Genomic DNA, 25,327 nt, shown 5'->3' on the forward strand with positions numbered 1-25,327 from the left:
CCACTTCCCCTCTTTGGAAGCTCAAACCACACCAAGCAACAAGAGCATTGAGACTTATAAGATATATATCTACAAAGCATTAAGTGATGTATGAGCTTAGGCATGTCTGCACCGGGTCGACCCAACTGGGAGGAGTCGGCGTAGAGGCGTCAACACCTCTGCATGGTGGACTCTGCCTGACCCTACATGGATGCATCATCTCTTGGTAAAGGAGCAAGTGCTTGGTGCAACGTCGATGGACAAATCAAGCCCATTAAGAAGCACCAGGTTGTGAAGTATCTTTTTTTTTTTTTTTTGAAGTGGAAGCGAACGAGGAAAAGCTCGAAAGAAAGGAGATCAAGTTGCTCTGAAACTTGGCGAGTCGGGCAACAAGCAACAAACCATGCTAAATCATTCCACTTATTTCATATAAATGACATATTTATATTGTAATAAATGTTTTGGTGAATTATGACATTCCTCGTATTATGAGGTCAACAATTGCTTGCTATAGTCATGTCAATAAAATGAGTTTATGACAAGTGGATGTATTAAATTTAAAAAAGTGTGATATGCTACGGTTGAAACATGAAAACACCAATTAATCTTATTGATTGCTTATTTGCTCATGAATTCTCGAGCCTCTCACCTTAGGTCACATATAAATGACACTTATTGTTGTCTGTATCGTTATATGTTCGCTAACGTGGAAGAGATGATATGAGAGAGAAAATGAGTTGTTTTGTATGGAGTCAACAAAACATCGATTCTTAGTGCATAAAACGAGGAGATAGCTAGAAAATTACTTCGTACCTGTGCTAACTCTAATCAGAGGCGTAGACCGGATGAAATACGAACGAGAAATCAATTAGTCTATGATTTTGAAGAGTCAGCTTAAGAGATTGTCCTTTGTATTAGAAATTTTTTCTGCTAGCATGGCTTGAGATAGAGCATATAATGAATTCTATCATTGAACATGCCGTTTTCAGAGTCACAGAGTCACACTTAACTAACCGTTGTTGATTCAGCTAAAACTTTAGCATCATACTTAACGACTGACTGTTGATTCAACTGAAACTCCGATATCTCCTGTCTAATAATATGAAACTCCGGTATACAGATGAACTCCATTGTTTAGCTCTTATGGGATACATTGGCTAACACTATAGAATAAGACAGTTTCTTCACCACTTCCTCTTTTTTGCATGATAATATGAAAGAAGTGCTATGCGAATTCTCACTTTTTTACTCTAATTGGACTGAATTTCTGATAACACATGAATAGATGTATAGTATTTCGTTGGCTTACCTACAAATGTTAATAAAAACTGTCATGATTGAGAGGATTAGAGAATGCAGTAAAATTGAAAAGACACGATCGAATCTAACCAACGACGTTTAGTTTGGAGAAATCAACTCAGTTCAGTGGGAGCAAATGCTTACTTCGGCTTGAATAACAGCTACAGCAATCCTCTTGTCCACTTGTGAATCATAGGTAGAGAAGATCATGTAGGCCACATTTGTGAACCTAGGAAAAGCAACCTCTTCAACTAACCTCAAATTAATCAATCAAGATGGATCGATCCCCAGAAAGACTTTGATATGTGAATCAGCTTGTGCATTTGTCGAATAAAATATTCAGACTTTCTGCAGATCTGAACCAGACTTGTCTAATTGGGAAAACTATTGTTGTTTACTTACAGAAGGAGTGTCTGACATACCATGGTAGTGTCATGTAGTTAGTTTCAGAACTAGTTGGCTGTTTGTTGCCTAACCTGTTTGCTGCTCACCTGGTTATTAGATATCTCTGCAAAGAATAAAAAAAGTATTAGCTTTGACCAAGGCGCAAATCCATCCAATAGAAAACACCATTCGTGCAAGTGCAATCCTATGTCTGTTGTTCTGTGAATCACCACGAACAGGAGCAACAATTTTTCGCAAAAGATTTGCACGAACTGGAGCAACAAAACCATGCTAAATCATCCAGTCATTCTTGACAGTTGACAGGACACAGTGACACTATGTCTTGCACATGGTAATCAGGCAATCAGCTGACCTTCACTTCACCCAAGCACTAGCATCCATGATGGTTTGACAGGATGACACATTGCACCAGGTGTCACCTTCCATCCCAAGCAAGCAAGCACCTTTCATCCACCTCCCCTTTTCTTCTCCCTTCTCAGCACGATCTGAAATCTGAATAACACAAACAGTGCAGAAAATCTGAACCATGCGGCAGGGAAGCTAGCAAATTTCAGTTCTTTATCAGTGATTGATCACTGTTTCTTACAGAGAGCGCGCGCCATGCTGCCTTCCATGAAGCTCCCGCTCCCCACCTTGGCCGCCGTCGTGGCGCTCTGCGTCGCCTCCTACCTCCTCGCCGTGTGGACGCACCCTGCGCCGCCGCTCCCCACCGCCTCCCTCGCCGTCCTCCCGTGTAACACCCGGCAGCCACCAATTGCGCCGGCCACGGCGACGGTTCAATCCTCCTCGGTCCCAAAGAAGAACGACACCGCCGTCCTCGACTTCTCGATCCACCACGGCGCGTCCGACGAGGACGCGGCCGAGGCGGGCGCGCCGCCGTCGCGGCTCGTCCCGGCGTGCGACGCGGCTCACTCGGAGCACACCCCGTGCGAGGGGCAGCGGTGGTCGCTGCGGCAGCCGCGGCGGCGGTTCGCGTACCGGGAGAGGCACTGCCCGCGGCGGGCGGAGCAGCGGCTGCGGTGCCTCGTCCCGGCACCCCGCGGGTACCGCGCGCCGCCCCGGTGGCCGCGGAGCCGCGACGCGGCGTGGTTCGCGAACGCGCCCCACGAGGAGCTGGTGGCGGAGAAGGGGGTGCAGAACTGGATCCGGAGGGACGGCGACGTGCTCCGGTTCCCCGGCGGCGGGACCATGTTCCCGCACGGCGCGGACCGGTACATCGACGACATCGCCGCGGCGGCCGGCGTGACGCTTGGCGGCGGCGGCGCCGTCAGGACGGCATTGGACACCGGCTGCGGGGTCAGTCAGTTACTTCTTTTTTTTTTTACCGCCATTTTATTACCTCTCAGATTAACTTCGTGATAACCTTCTAATCGAATCGAAAAGAAGAGAGAGGAAATTACTACTACCCCGTTCACTTATAATTTTTCTCATCTTATTAAAAAAAATTAGTGTAAATATAAAAATTTATAAATAATACTTAAAATACTTTTAATAATAAAAAATGATAAATAAAATAAATAATACTTTTAAATTTTTTAAATAAAATAAGTGATCAAACATTATAAATAAAAAGTCAAAATCCTATATAACGACGGAGGAAGTAATCTGTGGCTGACTGGTGGGTCCCAGTCCCAAGCGGAGTTTTTGCTGCCTATGTACGGTACAATGCAATCTGGACCACGCAACTCTGATCTGACGGTCATTAGACATTAGTGGAGGTTTATGTAGTTGTATTTACAATTGAGTCCACCATACTTTTTGGCATACTTTCCAAGCTATTAATTTATCCGCCTTAAAATACACTAATATTTAGTATTTAAACTTTGTCTCAAAATAAATTAATTTTTATATTTGTTACTACTGTATAAATCAAAGGGGTGATCGAGTGTCTTCTTGGGCAGGGAGAATGGCTACTCGCCCAAAAATATGTTAATTAATCATTTCGTTTTATATTATAAGGCAGAGTTAAAATTCTTTAGTTTTGCCCGAGTTTACTTAAAAATAGTAACATATACAACTCCAAATTAGTTTTGTTAAATCCTAGAATACATTCTTATATTATATTTATTTTATAGTGAAAACATTGCTGTATTTTTCTATAAATATGATTAAATTTATAGAGATTTCACTCAAACCAAACCTAAAGTGATTTATATAATATATTTTTTCGAAAACCGGCAGATGATTTATATAATACAAAATGGATTTAGCAGTGTCTTTTTATCGTATAGCTTCTCTGACAGTAAACGACTAAACAGTAACGCCTGTGGAGTGTGGTGGATCTCCAAGCCATGTAGTTATGTGATTGCCACCTACACCAGTACCCCTTGCATTATCTGTTGCTAATTGTTGAATTAAGAATGCCATTTGGGTAGTTGGATTTACATCTACCAGATCATTCAAGGCTGCATACCATAGGCGCAAAATTAGATATTTTGATCAGCATGTGGATGTGGATCAGCATAGCTGATTGCCTGATTCATTTGGTCGGTGAGACGAAGAGGCATTAAAGAAAAATACAAACAAGTAATTAAATGATGTTTGGTCTTAATCGGTGATTGATAGTTTGGCTGTGAGAGTTTGAAGGAAGGAAAGTGTGCACATGGAAATGTGTACTGATGAGGCTTTGTCATGATCCACCTAACCGGCCGTCAGATAAGCCTTTTCTCTGCATGTCTGAATAGAAACATCTTCACCTACTGTGCTCACTTTGCGTGGCTGATGCAATGCAACAAGTCCAGCTACGAACAAAGTGTCCATAGTACATGGTTTTTTCCTTGTTGCTAACTAAATTCGTTTTCTTACCTGACTTCAGCTGCAGTATATATGAAAGTTTAAGACATGGAGTATCAAATAAAGTTTAAGACTGGACAATTATAGTCCTCGAGAAGGTACCAAATTTTGTGTAAAATTTTGGTATCTCTCAATACCTTCTCAAGTATTGTAATACTGTAACATTGCAAAAAAACTATCTTTTTTTTAAGAAGCGCATTTTTATTCAGCATCTGCATCCAACCGGACATATACAATCTTTTTAATGAAAAGATAACAACTACTAGAATAGGAGCTCTTTCACGCTAAAACATCTTTTTTAGCAGACAAAGTAACTGCAGTGAAAATATATATATTCATGAGTCAAGCTGCTGAAATCTGATGCTAATGGGATTTTCTGCTGTCAACTCCGAACCAGGTCGCGAGCTGGGGAGCCTACCTGCTGTCGCGCGACGTCCTGACGATGTCGTTCGCGCCCAAGGACACCCACGAGGCGCAGGTGCTCTTCGCCCTGGAGCGCGGCGTCCCGGCCATGCTCGGGATCATGGCGACCAAGCGCCTCCCCTACCCGGCCCGCGCCTTCGACATGGCCCACTGCTCTCGCTGCCTCATCCCCTGGACCAAATACAGTACGTTCGATTAGCTTCCTTTCCTCTGATCATGGCAGCAATGGTGAATTGGTGATCGATTGGTTCGTTTCAGATGGGCTCTACCTGATCGAGGTCGACCGGGTTCTCCGGCCCGGCGGGCACTGGGTCCTGTCAGGGCCGCCGGTGAACTGGGAGAGGCATTTCAAGGGGTGGAAGAGGACGCCGGAGGACCTCGGCTCCGAGCAGTCGGCGATCGAGGCCATTGCCAAGAGCCTTTGCTGGAGCAAGGTGCAGCAGGTGGGTGACATTGCGGTCTGGCAGAAACCCATCAACCATGTCAGCTGCAGGGCCAGCAGGAATCTTGGCTTCTGCAATGCCAGCCAAGATCCTGATGCTGGATGGTAAGTGTGTTTGTCACCTCAATATGATCTAAACAAAAAAAAAATATTAACCTTTGATTTGATAACCTCTTGAAAAAAAATTTGATATATATGAGGCTAGCAGAAATACAGTTTTGCGGTATTTTGGTTTAAGTATGTTGTTTCGTGTCAAGTTTGATGCTAAATATGTAGTTTTATGATACATTGTTAGGGGCGGACTCCGGTGCATTTTACTGGTACTAGAATTTAATCTGTACCGTTGATATATTTTTATCGGATGACTGTGATTAAATTATACTACCAACAATATTAGTAGAAATTTGAAGGGGTTATATCGTTCTTTTTTATTATGACCTTTATTGAAAAAACCAAAATTATAAAATACTGCTAATTAAGTAATTAATAAAGTACAAAAATACTCCTTTTCTGGTAGTATAATACTATTAAAATGCACCGGAGATTTGTCTTGTCTTAAATACGCTGTTTTACCAACAGTTTGGTTAAAGCATCTGTAGTTTAACGAAATTTACCCAAAAACATCTGATTAACTTTTGAAAAACAATGTTGATTCTGTCTCTGAAAGTTTTTAAAGCGGGTTTCTGGAAAAAATGGTTCTAAGGTATGTGAACATGGAAGAGTGCATCACTCCCCTGCCGGAGGTGTCCGGGCCAGGAGAGGTCGCCGGAGGGGAGGTCAAGAGATGGCCGGAGAGGCTAACAGCGCCGCCGCCGAGGATCGCCGGCGGCAGCCTGGGAAGCAGCGTCACGGTGGACACCTTCGGCAAGGATGCCGAGGTGTGGAGGAGACGAGTCGACAGGTACAAGGGTGTCAGCGGCGGCCTCGCGGAGAAAGGCCGGTACCGGAATCTGCTGGACATGAACGCCGGCCTCGGCGGCTTCGCGGCGGCGCTCGCCGGCGATCCTGTCTGGGTGATGAACGTCGTGCCGACTGCTGCCAGTGCCAATACGCTCGGTGTGATCTACGAGCGAGGGCTCATCGGAACATACCAAGATTGGTAACCTGCAAAATCTTCACCCCCCACATATTATATGCACATGCACAGATACACCATAACACCTGCTCACCACACTAAGAAGTTGATGTTTGTTTTTTTTTCACGAAAAAAGACAAACGGCATATTTGTAAATAAAAAATAATTTATAAATAAAATTTTTATATATGTATTCTTAGTGATATAAAAGTCAACGCCGGGAAATAAACTTCGGTGAAAAAAAACCTCAAAATCAAATCTAATATTAAAAATTCAAATTTTGGCATATAAGCATAACCGGAAGCGAAAATATGAGGGTGTTAAAAATCCATGTATGCGCCCTATAACTAAAATCCAGTGTACTCGCATGCGTAATATTCATGGGCATCAGGATTTGAACCAACATATGTCTACTTCTATCATTCATTCAGTGTAGTTGCTGCTGCAAAATCTTCAGAAGATTGCAGACCAACATATGTACACTGCTTTTCTTCTTCTTCTTCTTCTTGGAAGAGGATTTAGTGCTCTTAGTAGTATCTGATTTTTTTTGCAGGTGTGAGGCGATGTCAACGTATCCGAGGACGTATGATCTGATCCACGCAGACTCCCTGTTCACAATGTACAAAGACAGGTGCCACATTTTGCTTCTCTTTCTTGTGCTGAACATTTCAGCTGCTCCATCCATGAAGCTAGGCAGCTGCTAGCTCAAACTCGAGATCGATGTATGCCTGTTCTGCATGTTCTTCAGATGTGAAATGGAGGACATATTGCTGGAGATGGACCGTGTGCTGAGGCCAGAAGGCACGGTGATATTCAGAGACGACATCGACGTGCTGGTGAAGATCAAGAACATCGCCGACGGGATGAGATGGGAGAGCAGAATCGTCGACCATGAGGACGGCCCGATGCAGAGGGAGAAGATCCTTGTGTCTCTCAAGTCTTACTGGACAGCCTAAGGATTTTGAGCTATTAATTATATTGGATATTGCAGTACAGATAGTTTCAGTTTTCTCCTCTCTTTCTTGCCTTATAGGTTTTTTTGTTTTCTTTACATTTTCTGTGACCTGTCATGTAGGTTTTTTTTACTTTACATTTTCTGTGATTTTTTCGGTTATACAAATCGTTTGCACTTTGCACTCCTAAATGTGTAAACACTGAACAGCGTACTGTATTGTTCTTTTCCATTCAATTCTTCAGTTACACAGAAGACACATTAAACTACGCATTCACAGGCTCACAGCACATGTACACCCACAAATAAGGGCTATGGATTATGACATGCATTTACTTTCCTCTTCTTTATGGTTAGAATGTAATTCACTATAATTGACTTTCATCTGGTATATTTAAACATGCCCTTAAAAATGGCTTAAGAGACCACACTAAAAAAATGACAAGCCAGATCACAAACATAATGTAACCTTTGCCATTTGAATTTATCCCAACATACTATACTTCGTCTATCAACCATTCACAAACATATACTCCATCTATCAACAAATCAAAAGCATTCATCACCTCAACCTTAACTTACTCAAAAAAATGGAGGTCTCACTATTATGGGAGAGAGTGAACAGGGGTTGTTTGGTTCATGTACTAAGGTTATATAGGTTTTTCATTGTTTTGTTCTACTTATAAGCTAAAATTTAATTTTAGAGTTGATTTTATTGTTTTTTAATTATAGTTATTGTACCGTATTTACTTTCAAATCACTATTAACATATATGTTGAAATTTTATTCATAAATTATTTTTCTTCCAAAAAGCGAGACGATGGAAGCCTTGCCACACTTTCTTTTCCAAGCTTACCAAAAGTGAGGCAATCAAATTCATAGTTACACTTCAGCCAATAAAATAAAATCATGCCCACACATTTTACAATCACATGTCTAACATGTGATCAAATTTAACTACTCCATCCATCCCTCAATATCTACATTTGGAGCGTGGTATGCTTATCTCACAAGGAGCGCAATCTTATGATACAATAGTTGCCACCTTATTTAGTTGGACCAGTACTTCGTAGAAAGGTGAACGATGTTTTTCCTTTTTCAATTTGCCTGGTAGAGCGCTGCTACTAGTTGCATGTATGCTTGTTGGTGGGCACTCTAAGCAGCATGCACTCCTACCACAACCTACATTCAGGATATCATCAGCTTTATAAGGGGTACTGAGTTCATTTCATTCTCAAGTTGTTTTGTGTTATCTATACTCCGAATGCAGATATTGTGGGATGAAGGAAGTAACTTTTAAGAGGATATTTAACTATTTACCACTGTTAGATGCCGTAATTGATCTATACATCCATGACATGTGGAAAACATGAGGCAGCAAATCTGTAAAGTGTGACAAAAGTGCAACAAAGTGCAGTCATCAGCAACCCTAATTTTTTTAGCATCAACACTTCGTCCAGAAACCATCAACAAGCTCGATCCGCTGGGCAGTTCGCAGATGAGAGCAATCATGGAATGCAGACAGGGGAAAAGATGATCAAGTCATCTTCATACAATCTAGAAGTTCGTGTGGTAATCACAGTATGGTACATATGAAAGAAATCAACTGACCTAACTCGATACAAACCCAACAAAAGAACAAGGGGGCCCAAGTGGCACCCTATCACCTCAAACACTTCTGACTGTGAACTCGAAGGACCCAACATTGTCAAGAATACACAAGGAAAAGAAGAGCCGCAATGAGAAATGTGTACATTACAAAGGTAGCTGGGTTCTGCTTTAACAACCATGTCCGTGGGCTAACGAAATCTCAGTTTTCTCGTTCAACTTCATGGTCGCTAATTTACAAGGATAGCTCTCCAGCTCTTCGAGAAAGCCGTTTGAAGGATCATATACAATGCTAACCAATCTATCACGAACAAATATGTTTGTAGTTCAATTCGTCAGGCTTCGCTTACAGAACAAACCACAAATCAATTTGAGAGCTGGAATCTTCCTGTAGGTTTCCTCTTTCGCCATCCCTGAACAACAATTCAGGTTAAATAAGACATTTTTCCAGATTCTCATATGATGTGATTGAGCACTTTGAAAGAATGTACTTACAAATATTGCATAGTAAAAGAGTGTGAGTATGGCAAGAGCCACAAAGCCATACTGGAAAACATTGTATCTGCATATTCAGATGTTAAAAATCAGAATATTTTCAAAAGTTGTGTGCTTTTATATTCATCACATAGATGTGTCAAGATATTCAAGCAAACAACTGTAAAATGGCTATGGATTTGTATGCTAGTTCGAATACATACTTGTAGAGATACTTAATTCCACGGAGAGACTGCAGTGTGTGGCCAAAGATCTCCTGAGCTGCAGTTGCTTGGGCATAATAAGCAAAAGCTGTGGCACAGAACTGAATCACACTGCAAAAGACCAAGTATGCATCTATTAGTGGACAAGAAATATATTGGAGAATATTAATAGGTATTCAGCAGGGATTATGCATATGTTATGGTGGATGATGCATAGTTGACGAAACCAACAAAATCACGTACATGTAGAAGCAATTTTTCAGCTGCACTAGATCCAAGCTAGGTCTACTCAAGGTTTGCTTTACAAAAGTTGTTCATTTACATTACTGGTAACCAGTAAAGGACACAATCGCCATGATGCTATATATGGAAACAATTTCGGACATAAATAGACAGTACCTTATCGAAATGGAAAAGGTAATAGTTTCCAATATTTGATCCTAATTTAAAAAAAATAGTAACAATATAAACAGAAAGCCTCAGTAACTTACCTGATGGAGCAAAGTAGGATGAGCCCAACATTAAAAAGGAACGAGTTCATCAAAGTTCCTCCCCATCTGAAAAAAAAAAATGTAAGTGTTACCAATGGTTCCAAGAAAAAAAGATGCTGCAAAGAAAAGGAAACATGATGGGATAAGTCAAATACTTCATTGGGTGAATGGTGATGAAAACTAATTTCAGACCAAGCATCATTTCCCCAGCAATCACTGCTATGAGGAGATAGAAACAGAAGAATGCAAAGGCAGCAGTCCCAAGCAAACCTAGTACAGAAAACAGAACATTGATCAGGCTATTGTCATCAAGAGGATGAGCTCAGAAGAATGTTAAAGAACAGAAATATACCCCAAACACCATCCAGTTTTATGAAGATTTCATTCAGGAAGGAAGACAGAGGAGGGTCAATCAACAAGTATATGACGATATGTGCAACCCAAGCAATCGATATAATTAACCTGAGAGCAAGAGTAGCTATTAGAAGACAATTTCAGATAGGTTGGACTAAAATAGAAGCAAAATTCATGCAATTATTTGCACTTACCCGACAGCACCAAATAAAAGTTTTCCAATGTAACCAAGAACTGTCAAAGCCCAGGTAGCCTCAGCCTGCACCATGATGGATATTACGACAGTAATAAACCAAAAAAAAGGATATCAATCGAATAGGATTTCATGTTCAGTTACCTGTTCTCCTTGAGGATACATCTCTTCAAGAGCCTTCATGTCATCTTCTAAAAGTACTAATTCCTGGTGATTAAAAGGGTAGGTAATAAGAGCATTAACAGAACACTTCAGAAATTATTGGCACATGACACACCAATGGAAATAAGTGTTCAGATTGAAAAGGAAATGGAACAATAGTGCTTCTTTTCCACACTAATCTTAAAAGGTAATTTTGTTCACTGTCAGGCTTAAAGCAATTAACAGCTTCAAAAATATGATGGCATTTGAATGGCATGTGTACCTTCCCAAGGGCCTTGACATTTTTACGCCATTTTCTGCCCTTCTTCCCGCTTCTCTCTTCTTGGTGAAGTGCTTCAGCTGCTTTCTTCAATTCCTTAGCCTTCTTACCAAGTTCGGTTGCTTCCTGCACAGAATATGTTCAGTGTCAACAGAAAATTGACATTAAAAATTTCAAACTGAAGATATAATTACATGTAACATAAAAAATCTAGTTTTAATGAGTATTTATAATTGAAAAGAAGAATATGTTAATATAGGCACCTTTATATATTGTGAGCGTGTAATGACAGCTTTTGGACGCCGGACAAATGAAAATATAAGTCCCAACGGAAGACAAGCAATGCCAACGCCACCAAATATCTGCCAAACAAGAAGGGAAAAGGAGTAAGAAGAAACCAGCATAATTGAATTTTGGACAGATACATATTTCAAATTGTTTCCAGTACAGCTTACACTCACTAAAAGTCATAAAATTACCAATAACATGCAGACCAGTAGATAGCTATACAGAAACAATGATAAAGCTAATCATGAGCATTGAATTGAAACTCACTGTGAAGAGAACAGATCCAACGATGGTAGCAAGAGCAACCACATATTCAGGGAAGGTAGCACGCATTGTCCAAGTTGTTTGAGAGTTTGCAGGTGCAGTGTAAGCTGAACACTGAATACGACAAACCATAAAGTAGTTTAGTCACAGATAAAGTGCAAAAGAAAGGGTGTCAATCAAAACATGTCTCGGTTGGATTGGGGAGCACAAAACATCATTAATATAGCCATAGGAAAGCATGATTTGATTAATTGACTAACCTGCCGGGCCGATGCACCGATGCAAGGTTGACCACTTGAGAAACTCGTGAATGAATTCGGAAATGCCTCAACTGCTGAAGAAAGATGCCTGACAGTGAAGTCCACCTTACCAACAAGTCCTGTAGAAAGACAACAAATGCACAGTCATGTATAGTGAAGGCATCCCAAACCATTAGAAGCCACAGCATTCACAAGGAAAAAAATTCTCTTGCAGGTAAGACCTCATTTAACACACACTACGGTACATTGGATGGAAGAAAGAAGATGGATTATATAGGAAACAGTGCAAAAACAAGCAGAACAAAAACCAACCAACCGCGAAGCTACAGACTACAAGCCAATAAGTAGATACTCCAGTTTACAGGTATAATGTGGAAGGAGGAGCCACACAACAAGTGCAAAGCTCGAACAGGATAGGTCCAATTCAGATCTGACAGCTGCCTCCATAGTTTGTACACCATTGATTGCATAAAAACAAGCAATTTGAGCTCGTCACCCAATTGAGGCCAAAAAAGGAAGTAATGCTACTAGCCATCTCAAGATTCAGTAGGTAGAATGGGTGACCTAGTAGACTCAAACCAATTCAAAATCCTACTCCTGTACTCCATTACTGCTACACTAGAAATTTTAGGATGAGATGTAGGTAGAGAAAAAAAACGGGGGAAGGGAGCACTGATCCGCACCGTATAGGATGCCAAGGATGAGGCCGCAAACCACTGCGGACACGGTGACCCACAGGAGAGCGGAGGTGAGCCTCTTCCCCACGGACCTGCAGGCAGCAACACGGATCAACATTTCACCCGCTAATCAGCAGATGCGGAGCTCGAGGGAGAGAGGAACCAGCCCCGTACTTGTCCTGGTCTCCCTCGTAGTAGAACATGGCGAAGGGGATGACGAGGAAGACGAGCACGGCGTCGGCGATGTAGACGGCGAGCCAGAGCGTCTTCATGGGGAGCGTGAGGCTGCAGGCCCCGCTGTATATCGCCCTCCGGCAGGCCTGGCGGTTGGCGACGTCGGCGGGGAGCATGAGGATGGAGAGGACGGCGACGGTGATGCCGAGGACGACGACGAGCTTGGGGAAGTAGGCCTGGTTGGCGTCGTCGGGGTGCTGGTAGTTGACGAGCAGGTAGACGCTGACGAGCAGCACCAGCACGCTCACCACCGCCGCCACGATCACCAGCGCCACGTTGAAGTCCCCCATCCTCAGATCTCCTCTCGACTCCGGGCGCCCCTAGGGTTTGGGTTGCGGCCCCCACCGGCGGCGCCGCGGCCACCGGCGAGCCGGATCTGGGAGAGTCGGGAGGGAGGGGGAGAGGGGGCAGTTGGGGGTGGCGGTTGCGGGGGCGGTGGTGGGTTGACGACGCCGAGGCGAAGGGAGGGTGGAGGTGGAGGTGGAGGTGGAGGTGGGGGTGGGGCGGTGGGCAGCGTGGGCTAGGCTGGCACTGGCATTGCCAACGGACGAGACGGGCTCGGCTCGGCCGGGTTGGGTTTTGGCTTTGGCTTTGGCTTTGGCTTTTGAATTTGGGTTTGAGTTTGAGAGATTTTGGGTGGATTTCGGGCGGATTTGGCCCGGGAATATGTGTGATTTCTTTTCTCCTTGATTTGTTGGCTGGTGGTTTTGGTGCATCCGGTGTTTTTGCTTGTCTGGAGCTGTGGGGATTTTGAGATGGCTGGAGCTAGGGAGGGGAGAGAGGTCTATTTGGTTGGTAGATCTGGTGATGGTGGTCGTCAATCGCTTTCGGTTCAAGCTTTCTTGATGTCGTTGATTATTATGGGTTATTTAGGGCCGTCTGGTACAGCTCCAGCTCTCAACTCTAACTTAACTGGAGCCGAAGTTATGCCAAACGGTACAGATTCTAACTTTTTTGGAGTGGAGTTGGTGGAGCTGCTCCTGAAAAATGAACTATAGAGCTGGGTTTTTGCTGCTCCACAGCTCCACTCCATGCCAAAAGACCCACTACCCTTTATTATTTTATTGTAATTACTTGAATATGCCACTCATGCTACTATATATTATTAGTAAATATTATATTGTGCGTTAACTATCATATAATATTTTATAACCATATAGTTGGGTTGTTGAAGTTCAAAAGAAAAGGAATCAGTATTTAATTACATGAAAAAAAACATAATTAAATTATAGTTTAATCATGACTACACATAATCCGCAAGGCTATTATTGTCAATCTACTTCGTATTCTCTTTTAGGAGTTCTGGAGCAGACCAAGCTAGCCAAACAGTTTTGATTTGCTCTCCGGCTCCCACAGGAGCAGCTCTTACTGGAGTTAGAGTTTGGAGCTAGGATCCGGAGTTTAGAGCCCTACCAAATAGGCCCTTATGGTGTACGCTCGCTGTTCCAAAACATAAGTCAACCCTTTTAAGTTTTAATTGTTAATGATAAAAAAAACAATAAGATTTATCTACTACTATGGTGGTGGTGTTGAATCTGCCACATACCTCACCACTGACTCCCTCCTTTCGGAACAAAAAATAACTTAGATTATATATCAAACCACTTTATTAATTCTACCTTAATAGCATGCTAATAATATTTTAATAAAATCCCGTTGTAATGCATGGGTAATATGCTAGTCATGTAAAAATTATGTTGTTATATTTATCATTAAACAAACTATCATGATGTGTAAGTTTTTTGATATAAAAAATTATTTTTACAGATATTATATTAGTGTAGGTAGCATTTCAAGGATTCAAAAAATAGTTATATTTATGAAAATGTTACGTAACACGAGGAAGTGTTGTGGATAGGCTGTAGGTATATGTTGGGATACATGAAGGGTGGATGTACTGGCAACGTATGTTTATATGTTTATAAGATATTAGATCTTTCATGACATATTCATATGTTGGCATTGCCTGTTCGGTAAATGTTCTAAAGTTGAAAGAATTTAGGTATTTTTTTTATTTTAATGGTACCGAGAGAGAATGGCATATATTTCCCTTACTAATTCAGAACTCTTATATAACCTTTCATATTGATCCTAGTAATATCAGTGAAAAGATCTAAGTGATTAGACATGACGTCATAAATCGAAATGTTTCAATCATTGAGTGGCATGTCTGCAACGTATTATAGTTTGTGCGTTTTTTACCTTCCAATGGTTGTTACCAATTTAGAAATTAAAAAACCACAATATCGACGGATAAGACATAAATATCATATGCGAAAATAACCTTGTATTGGAATGGCTATATTAACATCGTATTTAGGAAAGGGTAGCCGATTGGTTAGGTGCCCAAGAAAGGCCAGCGATTTTAATCATTTCCGTTATTATAAAAAATAAAGAGTAGCCAGCGATAAGGTCACTAGCCGTCACATGCTTATCAGTACGAGGGTCATGGGGTCACCTAGCAGATGACATAAAACAATGTTGCCACTGGGGGAATGTCCAATGTTTTGTCTGCTCCTGACCATAGAGGCTATGCACATAATTAAAAAGGAGAGAAAAAACCCACGGTTGTCGCAAGATAGAGAGCAAAATTTATCTGACAAAAAAATGCAAAAACAACAAAAGGTATGTGAATATCCGGGGGTAAATAAATTAAAATTAGCAGTATTTGCTTCATCTCAAATAAGATAGAACAAGTCATTGATTTGCCACTATGCTTTGGGCAGTCAAAGTTCCTTCCGGCGGATACTTTACCTCATGCAGATTACTTCCTCGCTTCCAAGCCAGGTATTATATTTACGGTTTAGCCGTAAATTGAGCTGGAAATGAACATAAATAATTTGATGGTGCATCATACATCGCATAAATTGCCTGAAATGACAACACATAATATAGATTATGACCCTGATGAAAATATATAGGGGCGGCCGTATCTATAAATTTCATGTTTTATTAACTCACAAAGATTGCCGTTTATATATGGCAACCATCCTAATGACAAACACAATCTGCTGGTATGAATGTATTTCCCAAAAAAAAAGGCAAAAAAAAAAAGCAGCAGCAGCAATTCATTACGGCCTTACGGCGCAACGGCCAAAATACTACACAAAACAAGTTTTGATCTCACATAGCTGCGGCAAACAAAATGCAAGTATATAAACATGCACAGACCAGAAGTATCTGTAGTCACCTCGATATCAAAACTTCAAAAGCAGGACGGTATGATATCTCACCAGCAAAGGCTTGACAACAGTCCTCGATCAGATCATGGTCATAGGATTTAGTGGAAAGAATATTTACTTGGATTATTCTATGTAGAAAAAAATGCTTACATCAACATGTAAACATGTTGGACTGTTGGATGTTTTCTCAGGAGGAAAAATTGGCCTCCTGGCTCTCTCTTTGAAATGGAGTTATTTTTTTCCCTCCTAAGCTGTAAATTTCTGCTCCCCGATATCTAAAAACCTAACCGCTCAATTTACAATGAAGATATGGGGAAACCTTCTTTCATTCAAATATGCTTGCATTTTCCCGTGCAAAAGGGAATATGCATATAGTCTATGAAACCTCTAAGCTAACAGCGGCAGCATCGATGGCATCACTGTTATTCTGCTGTGACCATAATTCCGCATATCGCCCACCCTTTGACAGGAGAAAATCATGTGGTCCTTGTTCCACTACATTCCCATTCTCCAAAACAATTATCTGAAAATGCAAATTTTGGAACAAGATTTATTTAAGAGTCATTGAAGATAAGGTCAAAGAAGTATTTATCAGTATCAAGTAGTACATTGGAAAGCTTTGAAGTTCAAACATATGGACAAATGATCAATCAGTTATAATTGAGATTTAGCCCATGAAGTATTGATTTCTTGAGTTGATGCAAAAGCAAGTCTGTTGCTGTCAACTGATCCACTACTGACTACTGTGATTCCTAGTTTTAGTACAATATAAATCATATTACTTTGACAAAATGAAATTGCACTTTTTCTTTCTAATGTATGTGCATGAACATGCATACCTCGTCACATTGCATTGCCGTTGTGAGTCGATGTGCAATAAAGATAGAGGTACGGTCAATGGATAAAGTCTTCAGAGAATTCAAAATTGATGCTTCGGTTGTGCTATCAAGAGCGCTTGTAGCTTCATCACATAATCTGACATAAATCAGATAGCAAGAAAAAATAAGCAAATGAAGGAATGCAATAAGCCATCTTTTGCAAAATTAGTGTCTGTTAACAATCTGTGAAATAATTTAGATTTAGCAGGGTTCACTCTGAATATTCCTTTTTTTGCAAGGAAAAAAAAGGAACAGTCAGAGTAAACCCTGACTAATTGGCCCGCCATGGCATGTTAATTTCATACAAGGGCATGCATACAAACAAGAAAATACAGCCACTTGCTCAATAGCTAAAGCACAGTAATACTATTCAGACAATACTGAATCTAAAGATTTTTAAAGGCTATAAAATGGAAAGAGGAAATTACAGAATGGAAGGTTCCTTCAAAAACACACGAGCAATCGATACTCGTTGTTTCTCCCCACCGCTTAACTGCAAAAGAAGTCAAAACACAAATTTTATACAATTATGGCTATAGGAACAACGGGATCTGACACTTCTGAACTTGGCATGTCATAAGACACTGCATCTCACCTTTAATCCTCGCTCTCCTACCACTGTGTTGTACTTATCAGGAAAGTTCATAATTGTATCATGAATAGCAGCACGCCGGGCAACGTCATAGACCTGTACGGAAATAAACTTTAGCTTGCACAAAGTCAAATTACCCTACTCTAACTTCATAATGTAAATGTACTAGAAGAACACAGTACCTCCTCATCCGTTGCTGACAACCGGCCGTATTGTATATTATGCTTAATTGTGTCATTAAAAAGTACCTGCATTGGTATCAACAGTGTGAGCTACAGAGCTTGCCTTAGATGGAAGACGAGTAACTCCTAAGTGATGTATGTGAAAAGCATATTGACAGAACCACTTCTATTTACTCACAACTTTACATATGCTCACTAAAGTTGCATAAGGGCACCAGAATGGTCCAATAGTCTATTAGCTACATGCATCATCCACTTAGCATAGTTTACTGAAATCATTAAGACAGTAAAAGTACTGTAGCATTGGCAGGTATAGAACATTAGATAGCTAACCGTATCTTGTGGTACAACACCAATACACTTCCGGAGACTCTCCAATGTCACATCTCGAATATCTTGTCCATCTATTCGTATCTGCAAAGAAGATGAAACAAAAGGCATCACAAGAATGGCAAATCTGATACACATCTGAAAATATACAGGCCATAACATGGATATTGATCTCAGCAGGGAATCAAAATGGAGACAGATCGTTCTTTGCTCTTACAGATCCTGACGAGGAGTCAAAAAATCTGAAGAGAAGCCTCAGTATGGTTGACTTTCCTGCAGAGGAAAAATCATTTTAATGAATTGTTCATTGTCACATAAATCTGATTGTGCTAATATTAAAACAAAAGCTAGCAACAGCCTACACAGAAATCCCCCCCCCAAAAAAAAAAAAATCACCATAGTCACATTTCTCTAGGAAAATAACATTTATAATATACACCAAAAGCATATTGTTGCTAAGTAGGCCAAGCAGGCTTTAAGGAGAATTTGATGCATCCATTGCTAGAAAAATTCCTATCCTTCATTAGTATTTTTTTTTCTCTTTGCCGTGAGACATGGCATGGGGTAAAAAAAAGAGGGATTGGTTTGTGCACATGCTCTGTTTATAAATTTCAATTTAACACCAAAAAGCACATGCTCTTCCAAAACAATTTGCTATATGAACATAGGATAAATACACGCCTTAGACTTTTTAACCAAGTTAAAAAATTGTCAGACATAATTTGAGTAAATAAGATAAGTTTTACCGCTGCCACTAGTTCCAACGATTGCAACGCTTTTTCCTGCAGGTACAGTAAATGTGGCGCCATTAAGAATCTTCCTTTCTGGTACATACCTGGAAGAAATCAAATCTTTCAGGTAACCACAACACTAACTCAGATAATTCAACTTTACAAGTTAGAGTACATAATGAATGAAGTCATAAAATTGCTTAATTGTACATATTTACTTGCTTTGATGGATTCTGTAATGATATATCATGAGTTAAGATCTTGTCAGTCATACTGCATCTCAATATGAAAACATATTGTTGATCCACATATGAGGTAATTTAAGGTTATTCAAGTTCAAGTTGTAACAGCATAAGCAGATCCCTAAGGCAGCAGTATCTGATACTGTCATGTTTACTCAGATGACAAGCAACAAGAGATATATGCCAGATGGTAGAAAATGACAACAGGAGTAATATTTTGGCGGTTTAAACTTGTTTGAGTGAGGTGATGGTCAAGATGAAATTTAAATATTATGTGGAGATCACAGGCAAAGAGAAACACTATAACAAATTAAATTGAGAAAAACAAGGAAAGAAATCCCATCACTATGGAGATAAACTTTAAGAGTGCTTTGATATTTCTCCAGAAGAATGGCAAATATACTGAAAGGTACAAAAACAGTTGGAAATGATTAAAAGAAACTCTTCCCTTTGGTGTTCAGACGCTCTGAGACCCATGTGTCTTTTTAGGGAAGTAGTACAAGCATGTAACAAGTAAACAGAACACAAAATTTACCCAAAATGCACGTTCTCAAATTCGATGCATCCTCCCTTAAACTCCAAAGGCTGTGCATGTGGCTCATCCTTTATTCCAGGTTTTTCCTGAAAAAAGTGAAATTACAACAATGAAGTTTCTGGGGCTATATGGAAGGATGAAACTGAAACTGCAAGACTACAAAGTTTTTACCTCAAGCAATTGAAACATAGACTTCATGTCAATCAGGCTTTGCCTAGATTCTCGATAGACACTTCCAAGGAAGTTCAGAGGTAAAGAAAGTTGGAACAGCAGGCCGTTAACCATAACCTACATATATTAAAATTTAATCAAATAATCAAAATCAGTCAAATGACTTTGTCACTATGACAACCCTCTTGTCTATAGTATAATGGATATGTTACTCACCAAACAAGTCAAAATGGGATAAAAATACAAAAACACAACAAATATTATATAAAACAGATGTCATAAAGCTTACCAAATCACCGACGGTCAGAGCACCACTCATTACACCATAAGAACTCAAAACCATTGCTGTGGATAAAGCTGAGCTAAATATGACATTTTGTCCAAAGTTCAGGTAGGCAAGGCTACTTTGAGTTTTCAGTGCAGCATCCTCATACTCTGACCATATTGTGAAAAAAAAAACACAGCAGTTGGTACATCAAGTTTTATAAACCAACTTATGGTATATGCCCATGTAAAATGACATCCACGATTCATCAGATGTAGATATCATAGCTTCATATCCTAAATACTTGATAAGACAACTTGTACAGCTCCAATGTTTTGCGAAGATTGAGACCAAAAAAAATAAAAAATAAAGATGCAATACCCTTCTATTTCTTGTGGAGAATAAATTTAAACATATCTACGTGCAGAGAACAGACATCTTACACATGTATTTCATGACTCGATTTATGCCTTTACACATGTATAAGTTTTATAAACCAATTCAGAGAAAGATGAACACAACATTAAAATCAGTGACTTAAGTGCATAGAGTAACATGTGCATGTCTACATGATAACAAGGTTCCTTCCCAGAACAAACTGGAATATGTACTCACTCTTTAAATATTTGTCATACTTCTCAACTTCAAAATGTTCATTGTTGAAGTACTTGACAGTCTGGAGCAAATAAAGGAAGATACAAAAAAAAGTCAATGCAGTCAGAATAAGTAAGCATAAGAAAATAGACTAGATGCCAGACCAACAGATAACCATGATATGACCTCATAATTCAGAAGGGAATCAACTGCCACTGTGCTAGAAGCATTATCAGCTTTATTCATGGCTGTCCTGAACTTGGTCCGCCACTGTCATAATAATGCATCACATGTTAAGGCACTAACGAGTGAACCAGAATGCATAATTGCACTTTATGTAAGTCATCAAAAGATAAATTGAGCATTAGTGACAAACTTGCGAAACTAGGAATGGATGACAGAGTAATCACATAGAGCACATCAGTCATACCTGTGTAACAGCCAAGGTGAAAGCTATATAAGTAGCAACTGAAACTGACGTAATCCAAGCAAAAGTGGAACCAAACTTGTATGCAAGTATACTTGACACCATACCAATCTGTAAATGAAAAACAGAAAACAGAATATCAGAGACAATAATGCGAATTTGATTAACAGAAAGTTAGAAACACCAAGATTGCACGTGGGATATAACAGTAAAAACAATGACCACAGTACCTCTAGTATTGTGGGGACAACATTGAACACCATCACTGTAAGGATGTAATTTATCGCACGGCTACCTCGATCAATTATGCGATTTAGTGCACCAGTTTGCCGGCTGAAAATAAACTCTCCAAAATTAGAAGTCATGAAGTATACATATCTATTGGCATTTGTTTCTTATAACTTGTTCCAGACTAATTTCCAGAATCACGCTACAGCTTAAAAAAGAGTGCAGCCTAGACTAGATTTCTCATCATTCGCCCATCCATAAGTGTGAAATATGTACAGGTAGTCAAGCAGTCCAGCTGTCTAATTTTGTGCGATTATTTGCTAGAAGTTGTTATCTTATTCCTTGAGATCATTTGCTACAACTAAGTTGTACATTACTTGTGATATTTTTTATATATTGTATTGCGCATGAGTGCATCAATAAAAATATCGATCAAAAAAACCAAGAAGAACAATCATATGGAGTACCTAAGATGGTAACGAAGATCAAGCTCATGCAAGTGAGAAAAAACCTGCAACAGAAAGAGCTCAGAAGTTAAGCTAACTCATAAATTGAACCATTAAAGTAGCATATAGCTCTATCCGTATAAACAAATCCACATGATAAAATATATGACACAGCATGATAAAGAATGATCATCAGTGCCACGAGACTAGAACAGATAAGTGTGTAATATAGGAAAAACATATAACCATAAAAAAGAATAGTGCCTACAGATCACCAGGGCAGTAGCATGAGCATTAGTCAATGAACAGCTAGAAGAGGGTGCAGATGTCAAGATATTAATATTCTTTTCATGAATTAAGTATATAAATGTTGCGCAAAGTACTGTTTCCAATGCTAGCAACATGACATAAATAAGAGAATCACGGAAATGTGTAGAAAGAAACAAGATACTCCAGATAAACAAAGTTCATAATCTATTGGAACATCTGGATGATAGAGGAATTTATTAGATGACAAAAGAGTGGTGACATACTGACATTGGAATTATTAAAAAAAGGAAATATCGATAATTACCGTTTTGGAGACTGAACGGATAGCTCTCAATGTCACTTTAGAAAAGACAGCATTTCGCAATTCTGGCAACAGAGAATTGGTGAATAAATCAGTTCAATCAGGACACATTTCAATGGGTGGAAGGAAGAAGCCTAACTATGTATGTGTTTGAAGATCAAAAAAAGAGCTTCAAAGATTTTCAGGGGAAGAAACAACAGAACTATATACTTTTCTAGCTGAAGAGTTTACCTGTACAGGCTGATACTCCTGATCGTGCAATTCCATATCCAATTAGAACAGCTGCTGGGCTTGCAAAGAGAGCCAATAGTGTAGCATTAGCATCTGTGAATGATGCAAGTGAAGTTTCAGCACCAGCAAGGGCTGCAAGCCAATCGACAGCAAGCTTAAACAAGAAAGGCACTTGAACATTTATAACCTGGTGTTCATTATAAACGAAAAAGGTCAGATAAAAATGTTGAGATTTCCATGTAACCTGTAATAACAGCCAACTTGTGTGGTTACCACTTCTTATATGTCCTAAATGAAGGTGTATAATTCTTTGATTTTAATTTGACTACAGTACTAGAAAAAATAGTTGTCTTCATTGAACTGTCTAACAAGCCAAAGTTGGCAAAATTTTGAGGATATGCATCCAACGGATAGGCCATATATAAATTACTACTAGGTCACACCATAATATGTCAAAACGTAAAAATGCCACTGCAGAATATGTAGTGAATATATAGGACAGAACTCCAACCAGGAGTAAGCTATCATGAGATAAGAGGCAGCATATAAGGAATTGCCAGGATGTGTACCTTGTTATCCATTAATGACTAATTAATAACAAAAAGGTTATCTTGTCTAACAAAATTAGGCTGTTCATCCATCTTAGCCACAAAATACTCTACTCATAAGGGCTATAATTTTCAGGAGTAGCATTACCTTTGCGCCAACTAAGAGGCCCAATGATAATACAAGCCTGAAGCGGAAATCTGCGCTATCATTTAGCAAGAGGTATTTCCCAAGGTTCTTCAGTATCTGTGTATCTGCTATCTGATCATCAACATCCTTTTTCGGGGCATCTTTCTGCACCTTGTCATCAGACGACTTCCCAACTGCCACGGCATTGGCAGATGTGGAAAATGCATGCCCTCTCTGCAAACGTGGCAAGAATCACCAAAATAAGACATGAGTACTTCGTAGTATTAAGGATAATAACAGAACCTAATAATCAAACTCTAGCTCGTTTTTGTGTATTGAATATCGATTACTAAAGTTAAAATCAACCATGAGATACTTGAAGAACATTAAATAGAGATGAAAACAATGCAGAGTGAATACAGCATAGTCTCTTGACATAATCATGATGTAATAAGCAAAAAAGTGAGCGGTCATGATTGTGCTTTATTTTGTGATCTTATAGATTAAGTCCGAAAAATCATCATCCGAAGCCTAAACAAATATCGACTTGAACTCATGTATCTCAGCGACTCAGTATTAACAGCTTTTACGAGGAATCAAGGCTATAGTTCTGTTGAATTATCCTTTTGCTACCGCTAAGAAGCAACACTGAACACAAAGAGAGAAGCCAGAAGCAAGTTACCACGTCGCGGGGAGGCCGCGCCCCGTGCGGCGGCGGGTAGGTGGAGTCCGGCAGGAAGCAGCTGAGGCGACCCAGGGGAGCATACTTCCCGGGATAAACCCTACAATCTGGCCCGAAGCTCCCGATAAGAGGGTGACTAGGGAGAGACCTCGGCACGGGCGCCGGCCCGTGCAGCCGCCGGAATACAGGGGCGGCGGCGGCGACAGGCACGGGGTCGTGGCGCGAGCCGCGGAGGAGGTGGCTGGCCGCCAGTATGCGGGAGGAGGGCCGCATGGCGCTCGTCGGCTGCGGCGGGGCGAAGCGGATTGTGGAGGAGGCGGAGTTGGACTTGGACTGCTGCCCCCCCGTGACGATGATAACGGGTCGGGTCGGTCCCGCGTCGCGTGCCCACGCCGCCTCCTTGGGAAGCGCAGGGGCGGCTGTTTCGGCCAACCGGTCGGAGGCTGACCGGACTCGACAGAGCTAGCTGGTAGAGTGTAGTGGCGGAGCGAGGCGGCGGCGGAGCGAGCTCGCGGCGCCGGCGATATCGCCGCCGCGCGCGGTGGAGACGGGGAAAAAGCGGCTACGGGCCTACGGCTGATACGCTATTTTTTTTTTCTGAAGCGGCTATTCGTTCAGGATAGTACACCTCACGAAAAAAACATGTATTTTCTGTTCTTTCGAAAGAAAAGAAAAGAAACGAAAAGAAAAACTGTCATTTTATAAGAGTGGGACGAATAGGGTCCGGCTGTCACGAGCCACGAGTCACGGCACGAATTTTATAATCCTATATAGATATATAGATATAGATATGGGCATGCTTAAAAAAACACAATATTACTTCTTATAGGCTTTCTTATAGGCTGTTTAGTTACTAAAAATATCTCATCAAATTTTTAGACATCTAAATAAAGCATTAAATATATATAAACATTTAAAACTATTATACAGTTACGGAGGAAATAGTTAGACGAATCTTTTGAGTCTAATTAGGACGTGATTATGACGGATTAATATATATGCTACAGTACCCAACATGTGCTAATGACGGATTAATTAGACTCAAAAAATTCATCTCGTGGTTTCCAGGCAAAATTTGAAATTTGTTTTGTAATTAGACTTAATTTAATACTTCAAATGTGTGTTTAAAGTTTTGATGTGATGTTTTTGCAAAAAAAATTTGCAAACTAAACAACCCCTAATTTTATAATATAAGTTTTTTTTAATATTATCAATATTGACATATATTTCAATAATATATCTTAGTCAATACATAATACATAAATTTAGGCAATACACGTTATAAAATAGAGTGAGACGCGCATAAAAATATTAATTTGTATATATGATTGTAAAATTACTATATACAGATTAAACATTATAAATCTCGCTAATAAATAAAATATTCTTACCGTCGAATAAATGATTATAAAGTAGCTCAATATCCCACTCCATCGAGTTACTCATTTCCTCGTATTATTTCATCGCTTCTCTTATTAAGCGTGCAGCTTGGCTCAAGCTTGTAAAAAT

At 40.1% G+C, this 25,327-nt stretch overlaps 3 protein-coding genes and 1 long non-coding RNA gene across 4 annotated transcripts; 1 reads left to right on the forward strand and 3 right to left on the reverse strand.

Annotated features, from left to right (window-relative positions):
* Nucleotides 1–904: 904 nt before the first annotated feature.
* LOC121054814 lies at nt 905–2,357 on the reverse strand. Its single transcript, XR_005812098.1, has 5 exons — nt 2,270–2,357; nt 2,036–2,175; nt 1,701–1,786; nt 1,423–1,507; nt 905–1,288 (listed from the first exon to the last, which is right to left on the reverse strand). It is a non-coding gene; the product is annotated as an uncharacterized LOC121054814 (long non-coding RNA).
* Nucleotides 2,157–7,650, forward strand: LOC102703976 (probable methyltransferase PMT15). Its single transcript, XM_040525615.1, has 6 exons — nt 2,157–2,979; nt 4,874–5,084; nt 5,158–5,446; nt 6,045–6,440; nt 6,970–7,047; nt 7,165–7,650. The coding sequence occupies exons 1-6, from the start codon at nt 2,284–2,286 to the stop codon at nt 7,370–7,372; spliced, it is 1,878 nt and encodes a 625-aa protein (XP_040381549.1). The 5' UTR covers nt 2,157–2,283; the 3' UTR covers nt 7,373–7,650.
* A 1,250-nt stretch (nt 7,651–8,900) lies between these two features.
* Nucleotides 8,901–13,551, reverse strand: LOC102713369 (LIMR family protein Os06g0128200). Its single transcript, XM_006655675.3, has 14 exons — nt 12,797–13,551; nt 12,629–12,714; nt 11,946–12,064; nt 11,689–11,799; nt 11,397–11,495; nt 11,137–11,259; nt 10,857–10,919; nt 10,714–10,778; nt 10,518–10,627; nt 10,321–10,435; nt 10,166–10,231; nt 9,675–9,785; nt 9,472–9,538; nt 8,901–9,389 (listed from the first exon to the last, which is right to left on the reverse strand). The coding sequence occupies exons 1-14, from the start codon at nt 13,144–13,146 to the stop codon at nt 9,342–9,344; spliced, it is 1,533 nt and encodes a 510-aa protein (XP_006655738.2). The 5' UTR covers nt 13,147–13,551; the 3' UTR covers nt 8,901–9,341.
* A 2,561-nt stretch (nt 13,552–16,112) lies between these two features.
* Nucleotides 16,113–24,410, reverse strand: LOC102704254 (ABC transporter B family member 25, mitochondrial-like). The gene is made up of 20 exons (XM_006656527.3): nt 23,819–24,410; nt 23,158–23,370; nt 22,462–22,648; nt 22,234–22,295; nt 21,681–21,724; nt 21,216–21,318; nt 20,989–21,096; nt 20,745–20,828; nt 20,580–20,640; nt 19,989–20,134; nt 19,700–19,816; nt 19,529–19,614; nt 18,767–18,855; nt 18,238–18,293; nt 18,024–18,104; nt 17,691–17,756; nt 17,512–17,604; nt 17,345–17,409; nt 16,878–17,013; nt 16,113–16,561 (listed from the first exon to the last, which is right to left on the reverse strand). Exons 1-20 carry the CDS (start codon nt 24,089–24,091, stop codon nt 16,415–16,417), a joined length of 2,217 nt encoding a protein of 738 aa, XP_006656590.2. The 5' UTR covers nt 24,092–24,410; the 3' UTR covers nt 16,113–16,414.
* Nucleotides 24,411–25,327: the final 917 nt, after the last annotated feature.

Source organism: Oryza brachyantha, chromosome 6, assembly GCF_000231095.2.
Source record: "Oryza brachyantha chromosome 6, ObraRS2, whole genome shotgun sequence".
Taxonomy (NCBI): domain Eukaryota; kingdom Viridiplantae; phylum Streptophyta; class Magnoliopsida; order Poales; family Poaceae; genus Oryza; species Oryza brachyantha.